At 40.5% G+C, this 23,017-nt stretch overlaps 1 protein-coding gene across 1 annotated transcript; it reads right to left on the bottom strand.

Moving 5' to 3' along the window:
- Positions 1–16,703: 16,703 nt before the first annotated feature.
- Positions 16,704–22,681, bottom strand: LUM (lumican). The gene is made up of 3 exons (XM_075274472.1): positions 22,532–22,681; positions 19,458–20,367; positions 16,704–17,570 (listed from the first exon to the last, which is right to left on the bottom strand). Exons 2-3 carry the CDS (start codon positions 20,344–20,346, stop codon positions 17,419–17,421), a joined length of 1,041 nt encoding a protein of 346 aa, XP_075130573.1. The 5' UTR covers positions 20,347–20,367; positions 22,532–22,681; the 3' UTR covers positions 16,704–17,418.
- Between the last annotated feature and the right edge of the window lie 336 nt (positions 22,682–23,017).

Below are 23,017 nucleotides of genomic sequence, written 5' to 3'. Positions count from 1 at the left end.
AGGAGATTGCGATCTAATCAGATACTTCATTTTATGGGATGGGTTCACAAGTGGTGAACCTTTTATTTAATGCTTTCTACTTAATAGCACAGGTATTAAGAACCCTACATAAATAGACACCGTTATATTTTCAGGGAAAGAAATAACTGAACAGACAGTGAAGGTCTGTTTGTTGCCATCGGGATTAATTTGTTAATTTTTACTTATAAGTATAAATTCAAATTATCAATTTGCTAAGTGCTCATTCACACAACAGGACTTAATGGCCATGTGCTAACTGTTAACATGAGATCGATCTGCGAAAAAAATAGAACATACTGTTTCTCTGGACAACTTCAAGGATCCTTCAATATAGTTAAATTTATAGTTAAAGGATCTATGAAAACAGGTTACCCTTGGGTGTACACTCGGTCATAAAGAAAAGTTCTTTTTCACAGCTGAGTGCATGGCACGATTGTCTGAGTATATACTAAGGGAGTGATTTCTTTTAAGTGAAGTCATGCACATATCTAGGTAAGTCTCTAAATGACACTGTTCATATTAACATTAAACCTCACTGGGCTTAGTTGTCTTATCCTGGCCTCAAGGCAAAGTCAAGATGCAAATTGTACATACCAGGTGCAGCCTACATGTTGGCCTGAAGCTCTACAGATGACATATTTTTTGGTTGATGAAGATGAATATGATTTACAGACATCACACATCAATATGCCATAGCATATTACTGTCCATAGGTATATATGCTGGTATTTTCCCCTTGATAAAGTGTACCTCCAGGTAAATTCTAACATCTGGCACAGAGAGACACAACTGTAAGGGGAGAATGTTTTAATGTTGAAAAAACGACACAACTTGTATATTCTTGATAGTTATACCAAACAGTTGTACTAATTGTAGCTAAACAGAAGAATGCACAGAACAAAGGCAAACATAACAAGTAGAGATAAGCGAACACTAAAATGTCCGAGGTTCGAAATCCGATTCGAACAGCCGCACACTGTTCGACTGTTCCAACGGATTTCGAACCCCATTATAGTCTATGGGGGGAAATGCTCGTTTGAGGGGTAGGTAACATTCGATAAAATCATACTTACCATGTCCACGAGTGACGGTCGGGCTGGATGCTGCTTGAAGTCTTCTCCCGTCGCAGGGTCCCCGCGTCTTCTTCCGGGTGGAATTCACTCTGCTTAGGCATCCGGCCTAGGCAGAGCCGACTGTGCATGTGCAGTCTGCTCTGCCCAGGCCCGACACCTGAGCAAAGCCAACTGCGCATGCACGTGTATGCGCGTGCACGCCCACGCATGCACAGTTGGCTCTGCCTAGGCCGGATGCCTAGGCAGAGTGAATTCCACCCGGAAGAAGACGCGGGGACACAGCGCGGAGAAGACTTCGGAAAGGTAAGAGAAGAACAAGCGTTGATTGGCAGAATGTATAGCATTCTGCCAATCAACACTGGTTCTGCATCGAACCTTAAACTTCGAACAGCTAGTAGTGTTCGATCGAGTACGAGTATTTCGAATACCGTAGTATTCGATCGAACACCTACTCGAACGAACACTACTCGCTCATCTCTAATAACAAGGCATCTCATTTTAGGACATTGTATATGGTAATGTTTGCATAATAAAAATAAATAAAAGTTGTATAAATGACACCAATAGAGACTATTGAAGCTCTTAAGACTTGTTTTGTTTCAGATAAAGGTTCAGATAATTTGCTTTAGCGGTCACGTTCCAGAAGACAACAACAATCAGCAGCTTCAGCGGAAGGGATCTGGGACATCACAGCCAGCAAGAAGTTTCACTTTAAGAAGACACCGGAGCAGTTGGACTGGACTGCACTTGGAGGACACCGGAGCATCAGGGACAGGTGAGTGTGATTTTTTTTTTTCAATCTCTCCCAGCTTATTTAAAAAAGATAAAACAAAAAATTTCCTGGACAACCTCTTTAAAGTTTTCAGAGCCTCCCAGCCAGTGGGAGAGGTAGAGTATAGATTTATTGGAGTGAAGCTAGAAGGTACTAGACACAATGTATTCTTGGGCATCACTCATACCTTATCACTCATACTAAAATTTTGGCACATTTTTATTGCAAAGTAACACATCTTAGACCATGCCCCTTTTCAGATAACCCATGCCATTTTCATGCAAGTTGTACAAGTGTCTAAAAAATTCTAAAACACTTGATAAATGTGACACAGTGCATGTTAAACAGTTTTTGGTGCAAATTGCAAAATAATTCGGGAGGATTTGCTTGGCAAATCGCCTTCAGTATTCTTGTGGTTCTGAAAAATAAGTTAGCCATTAATAAAGGTATCAATTACTGAAGACTTCTCTCAAAAAAAAATTTCATATCCATTGGCTAACACGGTACAAAGACATTATTCCTGTGGTCTGATGCATGGAAGAATCATTCATTTCCTTCTGTTGCCTGCTCGCTCAGAAGTTCCAGCAGCGTCACAGATGAGACAGTGCAAGAGCAATTCATTTTGTCCTAAACACATAAAATTTTCTGAAAAGTGCAGACAATTTTCTGAACATGATCAGTACTTCCTTTAAGCCATTATATGGGTTTATAAAGTAACCCATCACCATATTACGTGCAAGCGCCATGCAGGGATGTTCTGTTATTCTACCCAACTACAGTGTGGCCATAATATTTGTGCCTTGTTGCTGGCAATACTCCTCAGTTCAAGTTGGTGGGGAGCCATCCAGCTGAATACTTGCTGCAGGATACAGTGGACCAGCTACTCCACTATGTGGCTTCAGTGATCCAGGGTCGCTAGCGGTAAAACTGCATGACAGCATTTCACCTTACCCCAAGGGAGTGAAAGGAATGGCTTGCCCTGAAGTAGAGGATAGAAAGTTGCGCAATGAGTGGACCAATTAGTGGTCCACATATATTTAGAGAGTGGGCGATACTCCTGGTAAGAAATATTCTTAATATGACCTAACACTCGCCTCCTAAACTCTCTCTTCATTTTGCCAACATAATTTAAAGGGCACATTGCCACATAAGGTATTCTGGATATAGGACAGTTTATGAAATCCCAATTCTGATACATTTTTCCAGTTGAAATACTCTTAAATTCTTCTTTTTGTTATTAACATACCTTACAGGTGCCACATTTCTGTGTTCCTGGAGGAATAGACCTATCCAGTCATATACCAGATATAGTAAGAGGGGCCAATTGGTTGTGGACTAGGTGATCTCCCAAGTTTCTCCCTCTGTGAAAAGTAACGGAAGGGTAGTCAATGTCAATAACCAGTCCTTCTAATTCCAGTTCCAACTTAAGGATACCCCAATACGATCTCAAAATATTCACGATCTTTCTGTTATTTTGGTCATAATTGGCTATAATCCGTATTTGATTACCTTCTGTCTCCCGTTTTCTTGGTACAAGAAGATCATTCCCATTATGTGTATGTGCAAAGTGGCATTGTTCAAGTACCTGTGAGGGATAAACTCATCTCCAAAAGCGATCAGTAACATCCTCTGCCTGTTGGTTAAATATTTTATCCCCTGAGCAGTTCCTGCATAACCTCAAGAACTTTGCCTTAAGGATACCCCTAGGAGCAGAAGACGGTGATAACTATCCCAGAAAAAGAGACTGTTTGTAGTCATATCCTTATGGTAAGTTGATGTATGAATTCTACCCTCCCCGTCAATGGAGATCAATAGAGGTGATATTTGTAGAGTCAATGGTGGCAGTATACCGCATCCTGATGTTTTTGCGGTTCAATATAGAGCTGAAATTCCCAAAATCTGTCTGCAGTATCCAACCTGAAGACCAGCACATCATCGATGTAGTTAAGCCATAGGTATACCAACGATGTCGAAGCCTCCATATCCTCACAGAATACAATCCATTGTTCCCACCATCCTAAAAACAGGTTTGCAAAGGAGGGAACGGTTGGACTCAGCATGGCAGTACTGACACACTTCAGATAGTATTTGGCATCAAAAGGAAAGAAATTTTATGTAGTACGAACCAGAACAACTGTAAAACAAAGTCATTGTGGGAGTTAAAGGGATCCTATCATTCAAACTCATTCTTTTCTCACTATCACGTCAGAATAACCTTAAGGAAGGCTATTCTTCTCCTACCTTTCTATGTCTTCTCCGTGCCGCCGTTTGCTTGAAATCCCGTTTTTTGTCAGTATGCAAATGAGTTCTCTTGCAACACTGGGGGTGGGCCCAAGCACTCAAACAGCACTGGGGGCATCCCCAATGCTGCGAGAGAACTCTCTCCAGCGTCGCTTCCATCTTCTTCAGTAATGGCCTCTTCACTCAACTTCTTCCAGCGCATGTGGGGGATGGGGGTCAAAATTCAACGCATACGTAAGTCAGCTCTACCAGCGGGCCTCGGCAGAGCTGACTTCACATGCAAGTGTGGACTTTCTGTGAAAAAAATGTTTCTTCTATGGTCTTTTCCGCAGCATTTTTTGGCAGTGATTCGCTGATTGGAGTCGTAGCCTCTAGGGGCTTTTTAAAACGGAGGTCCTATCTATAATATCTCCCTATATTATAAAAATGAATTTCTGTCTGTCTGTCTGTCTGTCTGTCTGTCTGTCTGTCTGTCCGTCTGTCTGTCTGTCTGTGCTCTAATGCGAACCAAACGACTGGACCGATCTTCACCAAATTTGGCACAGAGATACTTCAGGTATCCGGGAAGGTTTAAGACGAGACTCCAACTCGCTCGGACGTACCGTTGCTGAGATACAGCATTCCAAACACAATGCTCTCCCTTAGCCAATACAAACCTGCAAGTCTTTCATTCATATTCCAACTGCAATACACATGGTCACTCCACATACACAACCCAACACTGATATCCAAACTGAGATACACGCATCAGAGGATTAGATACACAGATCAGCACACAGTATCACATGCCAGAGGATTAGATACACGCGTCTGCACACAGTCCCACAAACCAGAGGATTAAATACACGCTTCTGCACACAGTTCCACATGCCAAAGGATTAGATACACGCGTCTGCACAAAGAACCACACGCCGGGGGATTGGATACATACGTCTGCACACAGTACCACATGCCAAAGGATTGGATACACGCATTTGCACACAGTTCCACACACCAGAGCATAAGATATGCACATCTGCACACAGTACCACATGCCGTAGGATTAGATACGTGCATCTACACACAGTTCCACATGCCGTAGGATTTGATACGCGCCTCTTCATACAATACCACACAGGGGAGGATTAGATACGTGTGTCTGCACACAGTACCACACTTTGGAGGATTAGATACATGCCTCTGCACACAGTACCACAAGCCAGAGAATTACATACACGTCTCAGCACACAGTACCACACAGGGAGGATTAGATACACGCGTCTGCACACAGTACCACATGCCATAGGATTAGATACGCGCGTCTACACACAGTTCCACATGCCGTAGGATTAGATACGCACCTCTTCACACAGTATGACACAGGGGAGGATTAGATACGTGTGTCTGCACACAGTACCACACTTTGGAGGATTAGATACATGCCTCTGCACACAGTACCACAAGCCAGAGAATTACATACACGTCTCAGCACACAGTACCACACGGGGGAGGATTAGATACACGCATCTGCACACAGTACCACATGCCAGAGGATTAGATATGTGCATCTGCACACAGTACCACACACCAGAGGATTAGATACGTGCGTCTGCACACAGTACCACATGCCGTAGGATTAGATATATGCCTCTTCACACAATACCACACAGGGGAGGATTAGATACATGTGTTTGCATACAGTACCACACTTTGGAGGATTAGATACATGCCTCTGCACACAGTACCACAAGCCAGAGAATTATATATGCGTCTCAGCACACAGTACCACACAGAGAGGATTAGATACACGCGTCTGCACACAGTACCACATGCTGTAGGATTAGATATGCGCATCTACACACAGTTCCACATGCCGTAGGATTAGATACGCACCTCTTCACACAGTACCACACAGGGGAGGATTAGATACGTGTGTCTGCACACAGTACCACACTTTGGAGGATTAGATACATGCCTCTGCACACAGTACCACAAGCCAGAGAATTACATACACATCTCAGCACACAGTACCACACAGGGGAGGATTAGATACGCGCATCTGCACACAGTACCACATGTCAGAGGATTAGATATGTGCATCTGCACACAGTACCACACAGGGGAGGATTAGATATGCGCATCTGCACACAGTACCACATGCCAGAGGATTAGATATGTGCATCTGCACACAGTACCACACAGGGGAGGATTAGATACGCGCATCTGCACACAGTACCACATGCCAGAGGATTAGATATGTGCATCTGCACACAGTATCACACAGGGGAGGATTAGATACGCGCATCTGCACACAGTTCCACACATCAGAGGATTAGATAAGCACGCCTGCACACAGTACCACATGCCGTAGGATTAGATACGCGCATCTGCTTACAGTTCCACATGTCAGACGATTAGATACGCACATCTTCACACAGTTGTACACGCCATAGGATTAGATACACGCGTCTGCATACAGTACCACATGCTGTAGGATTAGATACGTGCGTCTACACACAGTTCCACATGCCGTAGGATTAGATACGCGCCTCTTCACACAATACCACACAGGGGAGGATTAGATACGTGCGTCTGAACACAGTACCACACTTTGGAGGATTAGATACATGCCTCTGCACACAGTACCACATGCCAGATAATTAGATACGAGTCTCAGCACACAGTACCACACGGGGGAGGATTAGATACGTGCATCTGCACACAGTACCTCACGCCAGAGGATTAGATACACCTGTCTGCACACAGTACCACACGCCAGAGGATTAGATACGCGCGTCTGCAAATAGTACCACATGTCGTAAGATTAGATATGCACGTCTGCACACAGTTTCACTTACCGGAGGATTAGATACGTGCCTCTTCACACAATGCCACATGGGGGAAGGATTAGATACACACATCTGCACACAGTACCACACGCCGGAGGATTAGATATGTGCATCTGCACACAGTACCACACCAAGGATTAGATACTTGCGTCTAAACACAGTACTACACGGGGAAGGATTAGATACAGCTTTACTCCAGGTATCCATAACAACTGATCACAGGTTTTTCACTGTTATTCAAAATGAGATACACATAATCACATGACGCTTATGGACATACACACAAACCACATACAAAATACACCAGTGCAAAATTGGACATTTCTTATGGGGCCACTACACAAACATAAAATGTAATATACCCGTGCGAAGCCGGGTCCTCCCTCTAGTATAATTATATATTCATAATTCTTTTAGATTGGTGGGGATCTGACTGTCAGGACCTCCGCAACCCACAGACAGTTGCTTACCTGTGAGTGTGTAAGCTGCACCACTTACAAGCCATTCTTTTATTAGCAATGTTGTGAGTACTGCAGCCTGTGTCCTATTCATGTTTATGGGACATAGACTTTAATATATAATAACTAGAGATGAGCGAGTAGTATTCGATCGAGTAGGTATTCGATCAAATACTGCGGTATTCGAAATGTTCGTACTCGATCAAATACTAGTAGCTATTCGTAGTAAATATTCAATTCAGAACCAGCGTTGTTTTGCCGAATGCTATACACTGTATGGAGACTGTTGTGGTCCGATCTTAGACTCCGCCTCCTCACAGACGAGCCTCCGGCAGAACCAGCGTTGATTGGCCGAATGCTGTACACTGGCCAATCAATGCTGGTCAATTCATTTCTATGAGAAAAAGTAAACTCCCTCGTAACAGCAAGCTGCCAGCTCTCCCGACTAGCAAGGACGAGCCTGCTGCAGAACCAGCATTGATTTGCTGCATGCTTGTCTTTGCTAATCGGGAGAGTTGGCAGCTTGCGGTTACGAGGGAGCTTACTTTTTATCAGCGCAACTGCAAGCGCTGTGCAGTTATAGCGCACGGACCCCATAGACTATAATGGGGTCCATGCGCTTTAACTGCACAGCGCTCCTCCTAAACACTCTCCTCCTGCTATTCATGGACTTGGTGACTCTCCCTTAGTCGAATAGTGGTTTCCCCTGAAACAAGCATCTTTTTCCCATAGACTACAATGGGATTCGATATTCAATCAAGTAGTCGAATATTTAGGATCTACTCAAAACGAATATCAAATCTTGAATATTTCACTATTCGCTCATCTCTAATAGTAGCCCCTTTAAATGTGTTGCGTTTTTTCGCGCGTTTTTACATGTGTAAAAGATGTAATTGAAGTCAATGGGAGTCTTATTTTTACACGTGTATTTTTTACACGCGTATTTTGCCAAAATGAGTGCGCGGTTTGAATGGACGCTTATGCACTCTTCCTCCTTGCCTGTTTTGAAGCTGCCATACAAGTCAATGGATTTGTGCATGAGCAACCCCTTTCCATTGGTTGGCAGCTGTGTATGGGCCCCCATTCTCGAGATACATGTGGAAATACTTCTAAGGGATAATTTCATGAAAATATTTTTTTCATTTGTATTGTATGAAACCTGCTCTGTATAAGCAAAGGGTTTGTTCTTTGCTATTCTAAATTCTGTACAATATTACATTTTGTGGACTAATAGCAGCTGTGGCCTAATTTATTGCAACGTGACCACAATAGAAATCAAAATAAATTTCATGTCATATTTGGTGTAGAAATAACAATGAAAATGTGTTGCATAATATTATACTAGACCCATATTTATGAACATGTGCACTTTCAAGCGAAATTATCATCAGAAAGCAATTGTCTCCTAATAATTTAAATTAGTTTTTTATTCTAAACTTTTTTTCTTTTTTTAAAGAGGTCGGTGGTTGTTTTTCATTATTTGTTATGTATCTATACAAATAACATTTAAAAATACAAAGGGCATAGAAATACAAGCAAAAAATAAGAACAAGGGTTGCTAATAACTTCTGCAAAAGATAATCAAACAGTTTGAAAGAAGACACTACAACGCTGCTCTACAATGAAAGAATCCAAGAGCAATGGAAATATCAGGACCCTTATATGCATCAGTTGTCCAAAGATAGTTGGATTTATCTCAGGGGAGTTAATTAGAACCCTTGTTAGTTAGATAAATGGTTAATTATATCCAGACGTAATAATGTAGGAGTAATGATCCTAACACTCTGTAAGGACGCTTATTAGTGATGAGCGAAACAGAACTGCACAGTTAGCACTGAACTTCAGGTTCAGCTCATCCCTAAAGCTAGGTGGTTAACTACTGAGTAGCCAGTCAACCAGCTTTAATCCAACAGACATCACAGACATGCTCAGTATGGGCAAGGCTGTGATTGGCCAAGTAGGACATGTGACAGGGTCACAGGTTGAGTCGTTATTCCAAGTCTTTAAGCTAGGCAGGGAGAGGCTGCAGCTGGAGATGGGACAGTCAGGGCCTGAGCTAATTGTAATAATTGTCCTTTTCAGGGCCGTGCAGTGAGGTAGTGAGAGGAGCCGGATACTGTGGGGGACAGTGACCTAGAAATAAGAATTGCCCTATTCAAGGCAGTGACAGGAAATTGTGTGTGTATACCCTCCTATACTGCCTCCAAGCGCAGTAACTGCATGTGTCCCATACTGTCTCCTAGCGTAATAACAATAACTGCATAGTAACAGATGGTCTGTCCCAAGAGGACTGGATTCCAAGTTTAACCCCTTAAGGACCAGGCCATTTTTTGGTTTCGCATTTTCGTTTTTCCCTCCTCACATTTCAAGAGCCATAACTTTTTCATTTTTCAGTTCACAGAGTCACATGATAGCTTATTGTTTGCGGGACAAATTGTACTTTGTAATGGCACCATTCAATATGCTGTGCAATGTACTGGGAAGCTGGAAAAAAATTCAGAATGAGGCGCAATTGGAGAAAAAATGCATTTGCGCCATTTTCTTATGGGTTTAATTTTTACAGCATTCACTGTTTGGTACAAATGACATGTTACCTGTGTTCTACGTGTCAGTACGAACGCGGTGATACCAAATTTATATAGTATTTGAAATTTTTTGATACTTTTAAAAAAATGATAAACTTTGCAAAATAGAAAAAAAAATTTGTGTCATCATGTTCTAACACCTGTAACTTTTTCATATTTCCATGTATGGAGCTGGTTGTGGTGTCTTTTTATGCGGGACAAGATGACGTTTCTATTGATACCATTTGGGGAAAGATCCGATGGTTTGATCACTTTTTATTCAATTTTTTATAGGAGGCAAAGTGTTGAAAAAAACGCTTTTTGGCTGTTTTTATTTTTTTTTTGCCGCTACGCCGTTCGCAGTACGGGATAAATGTTTTAATATTCTAATAGTTCAGGCATTTTGGAGCGCAGGGATACCTAATATGTTTATGTTTAATGTTCTTTAATTACTTTTATAGCTGATCTAGGGAAAGGGGGGTGATTTGAACTTTTATATTTTTTTTATTTTTTTAATACTTTTAAAAACTTTTTTTTTTCTTCTGTTACATTTATGATCAGACCCCTTAGGTACCTTGAAACCTAGGGAGTCTGATCGCTCATACTATTCACTGCAATACTACAGTATTGCAGTGAATAGGAAAATCGCAGCACTTCTATTAGACGATGCCTCTGGCATCGTCTAATAGATCTAGTGCAGAGACAAGCCTGGAAGCCTTCAATAGGCTTCCGGCTGTCATAGCAACCGATCACCGCCCTCTTGTGACGTTCAGGAGGGCGGCGATCGGCAAAACATGGCGGCGCCCATGCCGCCGGCGCCGTTTACACACTGCGGTCACGTTTGACCGCAGTGTGTAAAGGGTTAACAGCAGCGATCGGCTCGGGCACCGACCGCTGCTGTTAGTGGCAGGTCCTGGCTGTATTATACAGCCGGCATCTGCCGTGTATGGAGCGAGCTCAGCGTGTGAGCTCGCTCCATACATCCCCATGCGACCCATGACGTACAGTTACGTCAAGGGTCGCTAAGGGGTTAAGCTCAGTGTGAGCCAGATTGCTGAGGAGAAACCTCAGTAGAATTTCTATTTATTTGGTACCTAGTGCCACCAACACCTCTGTTAAATCCAGTAAATGCTACCTTTGATGCTAAAGTATCCTAAATTGTCATAGTACCCATAGTGTCTCCGAGTGCAATAACTGCATGTGTACCCATACTGACTTCTAGCCAAGTAATAGCAATGGTGTATGTACCCATACTGTCTCCTAGCACAGCAACAATGACGGTGTGTGTACCCATACTGTCTCTTAGTGCAGTAACAATAACTGCATGAGTACCCATACCATCTAGCGCATCTCATACCATCTCCTAACGCAGTAACTGTGTACTCATACACAGTCAGTCACTGCGTTTTTTTTATTACAAGCTTTTCTTTCTGTTCACCATGTATCGTCTTTGTATTGTTGGAATTGCTGTCTATGGCATTTTTTAACTTTTTTCGGATGGATTAAAAGTTATGTATTAATCGAACTCCCAAGTGATGCGGATGCTTTTGTATGTGATGGAAAAGTGATTGGAAGTACGGCTTCGGGGAGTCAGAAGCGTGGATCGTGCACCTCGGGAAAGTTCTTCTTAGGAGTGGTGATCTACCAGCTAAACTTCTTTTTTCATTTTTCAGCTACCTGAATTTTTTTTAGCTCCTAATATATTGACAAAACCAACAGTGTTAATTAAATTATCTTTTTTATGTAAAAGATAGTAGCAGTTTACTACATGATTTGAGATTCCAAATATGGAACTCAGACATTATAGCACTTTATTCTAATAAAAAACATGACAGAAGAGTCCTTCCTAGAATTCTAGGAATATTATACCATCCTCTATTAACTAGAACCACACCGGGACTATATTACAAACTCTGTCTTACCTGTCTTGTAAGAGGAGCCCAGGACTCCTTATAGACTCCAATCACATCAGAGGAAACACGTTTGTGTATGTCACTGGGGCCTGATGGATTCTGATGGCCTCCTGGTACTACAGAACCTTTAAAAGTCATATTTCTGTTCCATTCATGACAGTACATAATGCAGTAGCTTTGGACTTCAGTGACTGTATTATCACACCCGTATTATCTTCTGTGGATAGACTGCAGATATAAGTAAAGGGAGCTATGTTTAATGACTGTGTATCTGTATCAATTAGGGTTGAGCCAATCTTAAGATTTCAGGATCATTTTTAAAATCCGATTTCCGATCATTTTCCATTCAAACCCGATCCTGATTCCGATCCCAATGCAAGTCAATAGGATTTTTTTAATAATCGAAGATTGGATTTTAAAAATGATCCTATTCACTACACAGCTTGGAGTCTAAAAATTGAGTGCTTTAATTGTTAGACTCCACGTTGTGTAGTGATTAAAAAAAAATCCCCTGGCTACTTATTTCCCCTCTGGTGTCCACTTACCACACAGCACAGAAGCGCTGCCGCTAGTCCGGTCCCCACTGTTCTCGCTCCTGTTCTCGCTCCTGTTCCCGCCTCTGTTCTCGCCTCACTGCCCCCGCCTCCCAGGTTATTGTTACAGACCTAGGAAGAAGGCAGGGCTTGTGGCTTAGGAGAGTGTGGGCGGGTACAGGGCAGAGAGACGTGAGTGCTCCCCTCCCAGTACCCGCTCACACTCTCCTAAGCCACAAGCCCCACCTTCTTCCTAGGTCTGTAACACTAACCTGGGAGGAGGGGGCAGCGAGGCGACAACAGGTGTGGGGACCAGACCAGCGACAGCGCTTCTGTGCAGGTAAGTGTTATGCTCGGTTCACATATGCTGATGTGTTCCATCCGTAAGAGTCCACATGAGGACCCCTACGGATGGAACACAAGCGCAACTGCAAGCGCTGTGCAGTTCAAGCACACGGACCCCATTATGGTCTATGGGACCCATGCACTTGAACTGCACGGTGCTTGCAGTTGTGCTTTTGTTCCGTCCATAGGGGTCCTCATGTGGACTCTTACGGACGGAACACATCAGCACATGTGAACCAAGCCTTAAGCTACTAGAGATGTTAGCTAGTCTACCATTAGAATGAATGGACGCAGCCGGCGCGCAGGGGGTTAAGCGGCCGGATGCCGGCACAGGCTGTGTACCGGCTGCATCCATTCATTCCTATAAGACCTAGCTAACATTGTTAGCTTTTCCCACAATGCTTGGCCAGTAGCAAAGCATTGTGGGAAATAACCTCCCACCTCGATCCCTCCTAAAAAGATCGGGATCGGAATTCCGATCACGATCGTGAAATTTACTTGATCGCCGATCGGAATCCGATCTTTTCCGATCCTGATCGCTCAACCCTAGTATTAATATCTAGGTCAGGATACTGATCTAATAGTGTGAGACGTGACTAATAGGCTGTTCTTTGGCGCCGTGCTCCTCACATTATCATGTGACAGTGCCATGTATAAGTTTCATTTTTATGCATTTAAAGAGCGGGCATGCACTTATTTTAGTACTGTCTACAGTATAGAAATATTAACCTGTCGAATGTATGCCAATGATACATGGAGAAACCTACAATACAATATGCATTTTGATGCTTTTTATTTGGCTATAGAAAACAAGTATTCTGATGTGGCTAAAAACAGTATATGAATGGGGCCTTAACATGGTTATATTAGTAAACAATATATACCTACTTATACATTAACAAAAGAATACCAACATTGCATTACATGTTAAGGGCTAGTTCACACGTGAGTATAAGGGGAGGTTTTTGACAGCGGATTTCGCGTCCAAAACCTCCCCTTATAATGGTGGTCTATGGAGACCGCCGGGCTTCTGTTCTCCGCTAGCGGCGAGCTGCTGCTAGCGGAGAAAAGAAAGGACATGTCCTTTCTTCAGGCGGAAGCCGCGCAGGCTCAGCCGCGCGGCTTCCGCCCCCGGCAGCTCCCTCCTATGTCGGCTCATTCATTTGAGCCGACAGCAGAGGGTTAAGCCGCGACAGCGATGGTCGCGGCGGGCGGGTTTTGACAAGAGAGAGACGCGGCTCGCCGCATCTCTCTCTGTGTCAAAACCCGCGCGGGCAGTTCACGTGTGAACTAGCCCTAATAGTACTATTTGTAACTTAGTATGTATACCCTGTATTCTACAATGCAGATTTTATTATATTAGAGCAAATATTAAGTTTTCTTATTTTCTGGTGCCCAGATTGAATTATGTGCTTTATTAAAACATACCTAACCGTTCATGAGGAGTGACACTATATCTGACAAGTAGATGACTTATATTATTGCTATATATAGCAATTTTCCGGTCTTTATCTGTAGTTTGCATTGTTCTCTGGGCTGGAACATTGGAACATGGAGACTACCTGCCATATTCTGCTCACAGAAAGTACAGGAGAATCTGCCCCATAAACTTTCACTCAGAAACAGTACCAGGACATATATATACAGGAGAGAAATACTTACATGTATTGATGCGAGTAAGGTACTTTGGATGTGACAGAAAGCTCCTATTTAGCTCTAGCATGCAGCTAAGGGTAAGTTCACACAGAGATTTTTGGTCAGGGTTTGGAGGCTGTATCTGCCTCAAAATCCTGACCAAAAAGACGACTCCCATTGAAATCAATGGGAGCCGCTCAGGAGTTTTTCCGGGAGCCGTTTCTTCCAGCTCTCGGAAAAAAGAAGCGAGATGCTCATTCTTTGGGCCAAGTCGCCTCCCACTTCAGCCTGAAGACACTCCCTCCTCCTGATTAGGCCCATTCATTGGGCTTAATCCGGAGCAGAGTGCGCGGCTGGATGCCGTTGCAGGGCACCAACTTTCAGTCGTGGCTACCTGGTTTTGGATCGGAACCTGAGGCGGTCTCCGCCTCAGGTTGCAATCCAAAAAAACCCATCTGAACTTACCCTAAGTCTGCCTTATCTCTATTACCTCTTGCACTTCTTGTTCTCTTTCCCTCCCCTCTCCATAGAATTCTATAAGCACATGTAATCTGAGAGTGAAAATAATTTTAACAGAGGAAGGAGAAGCAGGGAAACTGCCTTAAAAATTACATCTTCAACATTACAAAGTGCTGCACATCAACCAGAAAAATCATAGTATTGAATTGAATGTAAAATTCTCTCAAGCAGGGGTGTAACTATAGGAAGAGCAGTCACCTGAAGATCCTGCAGCCTGAAGATTCCCATTAAGTCTCTCTGTTCCTTGTAAGGTGTGATATTTGGGGCTCCAGTTACAGATTTTGCATACCTGCCAACTCTCCTGAAGTTGCTGGGATTTTGCTGAATTTTCAGAAATAATCATGACAAATTTGTCTTGTCCCTGTCTGTAGAGAGGTGGGGTTTGTTCAAGTCTTCTCCTTTGACTTGGGCAGTAGCAGAGTGGTGATTAAATGGCCAGATTTTACCAACTAAAATTATAGCAACTATGATTTTGCATTGGCATCAAGGAGCTTCCTGGTGCATCATAAATGAATGACTTTTATGAAACATAAACATTGTAAAAAATGTTTTATTGCTAACAAATGGAGTAGTCCACACAGCAGATTACTTGCCATTATGCAAGGTTTTTCTTTAACAACTATCATGACATTGTGTACTTGGCAAAGAAAAAATTAGAAATTTATCAGGCAGGTAAAAAATAACCAGCAACTCACACTATGTAAAATATGTATATGCACAATCTAAAACATGGCATTCAGAACATTAACCAAAGGGACCCAGAAATATTTTTCTTATATATATATGATTAAAATATACATTGATTTTCTAGCAAGATGATTTTAATTGAAAACAGTTTGAGAAGTTCTTAAAAGTCTTATATCACATCAACTAATTGAATATAACTTTTCTTTATATTTATGAACTCCAATACCTGAGTATACTTATGAGTTGGACAAAGAACTATGGCTATGATGACAATGAAGTTGAAGTAGATTACACATATTTAGTGAAAAGAAGTGATTAAAAACAATACATATTGTTGGAAATTACAGCCCAGAAAATTAGTAGTATCTGCTTTGTTACATGTGCTACAATACAACATATTTGTCTATGCTGAATTGTTACGCAGTAATGGTCTAAAGGGGGTGGTCTATATTGTCTCCTATTTCTTGAGGAACTGATACTAAGAACTTCTGGGTCTTTTGTATAAAACTCATGCAGATAAGAAGAGGAAGCGGTACCCAGAGTAACCAAATAGAGGTCTACGCTTATGTTTAAAGGGATTCTATCATTAAAATCACTTTTTTTGTCGATCACATGTAGGAATAGCCTTAAGAAAGGCTATTCTTCCCCTACCTTTAGATATCTTCTCTGCACCGCTGTTCGGTAGAAATCCTGGTTTTCGTCTGTATGCAAATGAGTTTTCTCGCAGCACTGGGGGCGGGCCCCAGCACTCAAACAGCACTGGGGGCGTCCCCGATGCTGCGATAGAAATCTCCAGTGCCGCCTCCATCTTCTTAAGGAATGGCCTCTCTGCGTGTCTTCTTCCAGAGCCAGGTTCAAACTTCTAGGCCTCGGCTTACAGCTGTGTAAGTGGCCATTTTCTTGTGGCCTGTGGGCATGCGCAGTCAGCTCTGCCTGAGGCTTGAGGCTTAGAAGTTTGAACCCAGCTCCGGAAGAAGACACGCAAAGAGGCCATTCCTGAAGAAGATGGAGGCGGTGCTGGAGATTTCTCTTGCAGCATTGGGGATGCCCCCAGTGCTGTTTGAGTACTGGGGCCCACCCCTAGTACTGCGAGAGACCTCATTTGCATACAGATGAAAACCGGGATTTCTACCAAACGGTGGCGCAGGGAAGACATCTAAAGGTAAGAGAAAAATAGCCTTTCTTAAGGCTATTCCTACTCGTGATTGACAAAAAAATGTGATTTTAATGATAGAATCCCTTTAAAGAGTATGATTGGTTGCAAAGCGTACCCACGGCTTCTTATCTGCATTCATTTTCATATGTGAGGCCCAGTGTGGTTTACATTCCATTTGTGTGCAATCACTTAGACTATAGCCTTACAATATTATCAATAGCTTATATCTTCTATACTGCCTCTTTTTCCATTCTACAAGGTGTTGTTCTGATGTAATACGCGTTCCAAGTGTAAACAGATGCTGCCTGCTGCATATATTAGACTACATTTTGTGTTGAAACTTTTTTGTGTTCCATACTAGACCACCATTAATATGCTATATATATTTACATTTAATATTCAGCCTTTTCTCCCATCAAGGGTTAGTTTTAGTATTTTTATTTTTTTTCAAGTGTTGCTATACATTTATTAAAATATTGCTTCAGCTAAAATTATGTTTCTGCCTTATTTCCTAGATCTTTAGACTTGAATCACATGCATTTAACCTGATAACATTTCTGAAGGTTCATTCCTCATTACTTATACATTTTATTGCATTTCTTTAACCTGAACAAATTTTAAGAGAGAATGAATCATCAGCTTGGCAACCCCCACTATGACAAAAGGTTTTTTCTTATAGCTCAATATCTGAAGCCAAACGAAGACAGTTGTGAAGCTCCTGAGGGAAGTCAGCTCGGGTGATATTGTTTCCATCCAAGCGCAGATGTCTGATCCGAGAGTATTCCAGTGGTCCGATAACTTTACAAAAGCTGCTCACATCGAATTCTGCAACGTAAGAAAGTGAATCAGATGTACAACATTTATATTTATCACTATTTATCTAGGAGCAATTTAAGAGAATTCATCCTTTTTGTACTGTTTATAATGTTATCATGTTAAAAAGTTCTTAATTTTAGAGTACCATCTATAGCTGTATAAACATGTTACCCTTCGTTCACATCTGCATTCAGTATTCCGTTCGGGGAGTCCACATAGGAAACCACAAACGGAATACCAAGCGCAACTGCAAGAATACAGTAAAAGCACACGGACCCCATAGACTATAATGGGGTCCATGTGCTTGCTGCGCACTGCCCGCACTGAACATGCGAACAAGAATGTAGATTGTCAACTACTTTTCTCTCCGCATGTTATAGTGTGCTTTCACTGGCACACTGCTTACAGTTGCGTTTGGTATTCCGTTCGAAGGGTTCCTCATGGGGACTCCCCCGGATGGAATATCAATGCATATGTGAACGAGACCTTACTGTTCCATACTACCAGTAAAATGAAATGGCAGTAATATGAAAAAGACAGTGAGTCTGGTGAAAGAAAAGTCTAGCTAAACTACCAACACTACTGAATAGAGTTGTAAGTAAGTAGAGTTATCTGTAAGGAAGATAAGGGGATTGCCTATGACAGTGATGTTTTTCTTCAATATTGCTTATGTAATGTACATATACTGTATTCTACATTTCACTTAGCTACTTATTTGATATCATTTTTCAGTCATTTTCATTGGATAGCCTTAATGTGGTTAATCAGTGAATTAAAAGACTCAGAATGGGGGAACTAAAGTAAAAAAGCAATATACACCCACACAGATTTCAACATCAGTCCCGTTCACATGGTGTCCAGGTCACTGCTGGTCTCTATTTCCTGGTGTCTCTCGAATAGTCCAATCAGTGACTGCAATGGTAACCTGCCTGAGCCAATGACTGACTGAGCCAGAATTTCCTGTATGTTGAGACACCAGCTGGGACCAGGAACGTGTTGGAACCATCCCAGCTTATGAATTAATGAAGTGTAAGTAGCTTTAAATATATTTTAAATTAGCTGGAAAATCACTTTAACTATAGTAATTCTGCAGTGATTGTGGGAATTAGGATTTGGTCTGTATTAGGAATGGTAGAAAAGCCTTTTGCAAATTATGGTAAATATTTGCAGCAAAAACAAGCCTTTAGCCTTCTGAGGTGCTTGAGGGGAAAACTGAAATGGTACCCATTCCTTACTTCAATTAGAGATGAGAAGTTGAAGAAATGGAATATAAAACTGTCAGTCAGACAATGGTGTTACCTGAAGCAATGTTTTCCACTATACCTTATAAGTGGTTCAACCTTAGGCTATATGTTATGTTCACATAATGATCCTGTCTGTCTAATAGACTCTATGTTAGCAGCTTGTTCAAACATGCAGAATCTATGACCCAACAGTCACACAATGTTAACTGTTATTACAAGAAATCTTGTTTTTCTAATGTGGATAGTAATGTAAATTTCGATTATTAGGAAAGCGATCTTCAAGTTGTATATTAGATGTGGGGACTTCATATATAAAAATGTAGTACATGCATAGTAACCTTAGGGCCTACTGATACAGGAAAGGAATAAGTTAGTTACATGCACATCCTGTAAGCGTTCTCATATTGATTGCCCTGTATGGATGGCATATTCTTTATGGACATATAGTCTTACATTCAAACCCTAAAGTTGTCTCTACCCACCGATTATTAGCATAACAACATATATTAGGACGTTTAGATGCCTGACATAAAACTGTGTTATGAAATAAAATTTATATAGAAAATCTTCTTCTGAATCACAGAAATTACATGTTTTCCACTTAAAACTTCAACTACATCTTCTATAATATGATCTACAAATATCAACTCACTTTGGATTTTGTTGACATGCAGGTAGAGGTTTTCCAGGCCTTCATTCACAGCTGGAATTTTTTCAAGCGAATTAAAAGAAAGGTCCAGCTCAATGAGGGTTGAGATGTTAAAGGCATTGCCAGGTACCCCAGAATCTTTCAGATCATTGTGGGACAAACGGAGATATTGAAGAGCTTTGAAACCTTGAAAATATTCATCTGGAATATTGCCGATCTTATTGTTATCAAAATAAAGAAAACTTATACTTGGTGGAAGTCCTATGGGCAGCTTTGTCAGCTCATTATAGCTCAGGTCAAGGTACAAGAGGGACTTCAGACCTTTAAATGCACCTGAAATTGAATCTCCTTTCAGGGCATTGTGCTGCAAATGTACAACCGTAAGGTTCTCCAAACCTTCCAAAATGTTGGGGGTAATCTTGGAGATTTTATTGTTGGTTGCATACAAGTCAGTCATTGTCTTTGGCAGTGGGCCCACAAGCTCAGTAAGGTTGTTAAAACTTATGTACAATTTCTGAAGCTCTTTCAATTTAGAAAATGCATTTTTCTTAATGTTAGCATTGCTTAAGTGGTTATGGTCTAAAATAAGCCATTTCAGATCAGTCACATTTTGGAATGCGTCATCACTTATACTTTCAATCTGGTTGTTCTGCAAATACAAGTACTGAATTCCAGGGGGAATTAATGGGATTTGTTTTAATTTAAGGTTATCGCAATACATAGCTGAAGGATAGTTATATGGACAGTTACATTCTGGGGCACAATTAGGAGACGAGGGTCCAAGTTCTAAGTTGGAGGGGTAATCATCTGGTACACCATAGTCATAATCATACTGGGGATATACACTGCCAATTATTAGCAGTACAAATAAGGGAATTATTTGGAGATGCATCGCTGCAATTTTATGTTGTACCTGAATGCGGAAAAAAAAATATGATTAGTTGAATTATTCCATCTTTTTCATGTAAGTAAGCATATGATGTTTTATCACATTAATCCTACTTCTTAAAATATAGATCACTCATTTTCACTAAACCGTATAAAGAATTGTTCTTTGGAACTTTAGAGAAAACAAATTAGAAATTTCAATGGGAATATTTACATGTTATTATGTAATAATATATCATACTATGCAATTTAAGTGTGCTAACAATGTAATGTATGCAAATACAGAAATCATATACTATTATATACTTATTGCCAAGACAAATCTTGCAAAAATAGGACAACCATGAACTAACACCAAGCCAGTGGGTGTGATAACTGAGCACCCTTCCATTCCCCAAAGGAAAACTATAAAATTGTGCTATGGAACTGATCTCATGTTTCCTCTCAGTCAATAGTGTAAGTAAGGCATTCAGTTCTTTAAAGGCTATTACTGGACCTTTTGTGTGGCTATTTAATATTAGTGTGTTATCAGGACATCTAATAGATGTAATTTACAGTGATATGTCTATTCACCGAGTTTCTGAATGTACACCAGGATCAGAATAAAAGCTATATATATATATATATATATATATATATATATATATATATATATATATATAAAGCATATATATATATATATATATATATATATATATATATATATATATATATATATATACAAGCATATGCATATATGGGGTAAATAAATGATAAATTAAATATTCCTGACATCAATGTTGGTAGTAGTGTAATAAAGCAGCTAAAGTATCTGTTCATGGACACACCTCAATTGATGTTGTTAAAAAAAAAAAAAAACACAATTTCAGGTATTTTCAGCAACAGGAAGCCAAGACTTCCCACCTTGTAGGCGGGGTATAACATGGTATAAGTAGATTTATTTGCAGTTCTTGCTGCTCAAAGTACTTAAGCCACATATTCTGTAACTAACATTATAGGTTTTAAGGTTTCCTTAAAACCTGCAATTATTTTTTTTCCATGATAGTACTTTAAAATAAACCTAGATGTCAAATTCTTAATCTCATTGCAACTGTTGTTAATGGCTGTAATATCACTTATATATGCATGCTCTTGGATACAAACACTTGAATGATTAGGCATACCAGTGATCTCTGCAGTTGGTGTACTGATGTAGTTGCAGATGGCATGCATGTCATGTTTTTGAATGGGTTCACACAGTATATATTTGGTGTTGGTTTGGGGAAATGATTGAATCTATAAAGAATAAATCTTTCCTTTATACTTCTACACTACTACATACCTCCTGATGTTGTCGAATAAATATATCCAAAATCTGCACTGCACTATGTAAACCTAACTGTTTAATTCAAAAATCACTGCATTGTGCTGTTATATTCATCAAACTTATCGTGCTCATAGCTTTAGTCCTTTACAAAGTCGTTCATTCCTTTATGCTGTGCAAAAATGTACTTGTGGAAAAAAAGAATGAATGTTATTAAGAAATACAATGCTACATTGCATTGCATTTATGCCTTTGTGCTTCTGCCTATGAAATCCTGAGGTATTGCTTAGAAAACCCTCTTCACTGTTCTCATTCAATGCCTGAATAACAGTAAAAAATCACAAACTACAATAAACATCTCTTAAAAGTAAATTCCAATAACTCATTCATTGTGAAATAATTCAGGATGATTGCTCATTTCATACATTTTAGATGTATTCCAGATGATATATTGTATTGTATAAGCTAAACATTCTTTAAAAAAAAAAAAGAAATGAAGCAAAAGAAAGTTATCAAAATGGGTGTTTACAGTCTCTGTGTGTCCAATGTGATATAAATTGAGAAAAAAACAATAAAATGGAAAACAAGCACAAAAGAAATCTCAGACTTTAACATGATACACTAACAAACAGTATAACAAACACATAAAATGTTACATGTGTGTTTCTTAATTGTTACATAGATGTTACAGAGAAGAATACATAAGTGTAGGGTAAAGAATATAATGTATCTGTATAAAGTATATAGAAACGATTTATAACATTTTGTAAAACAAGTTGTTAAGGTTAAAAGAAACTTGAAGTATTGTTTATATTAGTTTTGGCAGTAACCCTCTAAAAAGAATAATGCTATCATAACAATACTCAGAACTGTGAACATCACCTACCTCTTTCTTTGATGCTGCTCTCTTTAATTCCCCACACAGATTAAAAAAGAGACTGAATCAAGTATCATGTGCTGTAAACAGTGTCAGGAGAGAACTGCCTGCCAGAACCACTGTAATACAGAACTGCAAAAAGAAAAGAGGGAAGAGGAAAAAAAAAAAAAAAAGAACTAGTCACACTGCTCTTATGTCATCATGGTGTGCTTGTGGTGTGGCATGTGAAATTATTACTCTCTGAGTAAGTACAGGTGGAAGACTATCAAAGCACAGCCCAGAAGCAGAAACTTTGAAAGAAAAAAGTCAACATTGAAAACTAGTTTCTAACTTGTATCATTTATATTTGCTGAAATCAGATTATGCTGCAAGGGAGAACGTATACAGACTATTACCACAATTTCCAGCCCCAGAATGCAGCCAGTTTTGTCAAACATTTGTATTTGATTTTTCAGTTATGTTTCAGATTATTGAACTGCTGTCATGCGGAGTCCT

Source organism: Leptodactylus fuscus, chromosome 5, assembly GCF_031893055.1.
Source record: "Leptodactylus fuscus isolate aLepFus1 chromosome 5, aLepFus1.hap2, whole genome shotgun sequence".
Classification (NCBI taxonomy): domain Eukaryota; kingdom Metazoa; phylum Chordata; class Amphibia; order Anura; family Leptodactylidae; genus Leptodactylus; species Leptodactylus fuscus.
This window is presented reverse-complemented; position numbering and strand designations above follow the sequence as displayed.

Coding starts and splice junctions, on each gene's coding strand:
- LUM (XM_075274472.1), bottom strand. CDS start 20,346: ATGCATCTCCAAATAATTCCCTTATTTGTACTGCTAATAATTGGCAGT. Junction 17,571..19,457: donor GCATGTCAACAAAATCCAAA/GTGAGTTGATAT, acceptor CTTACGTTGCAG/AATTCGATGTGAGCAGCTTT.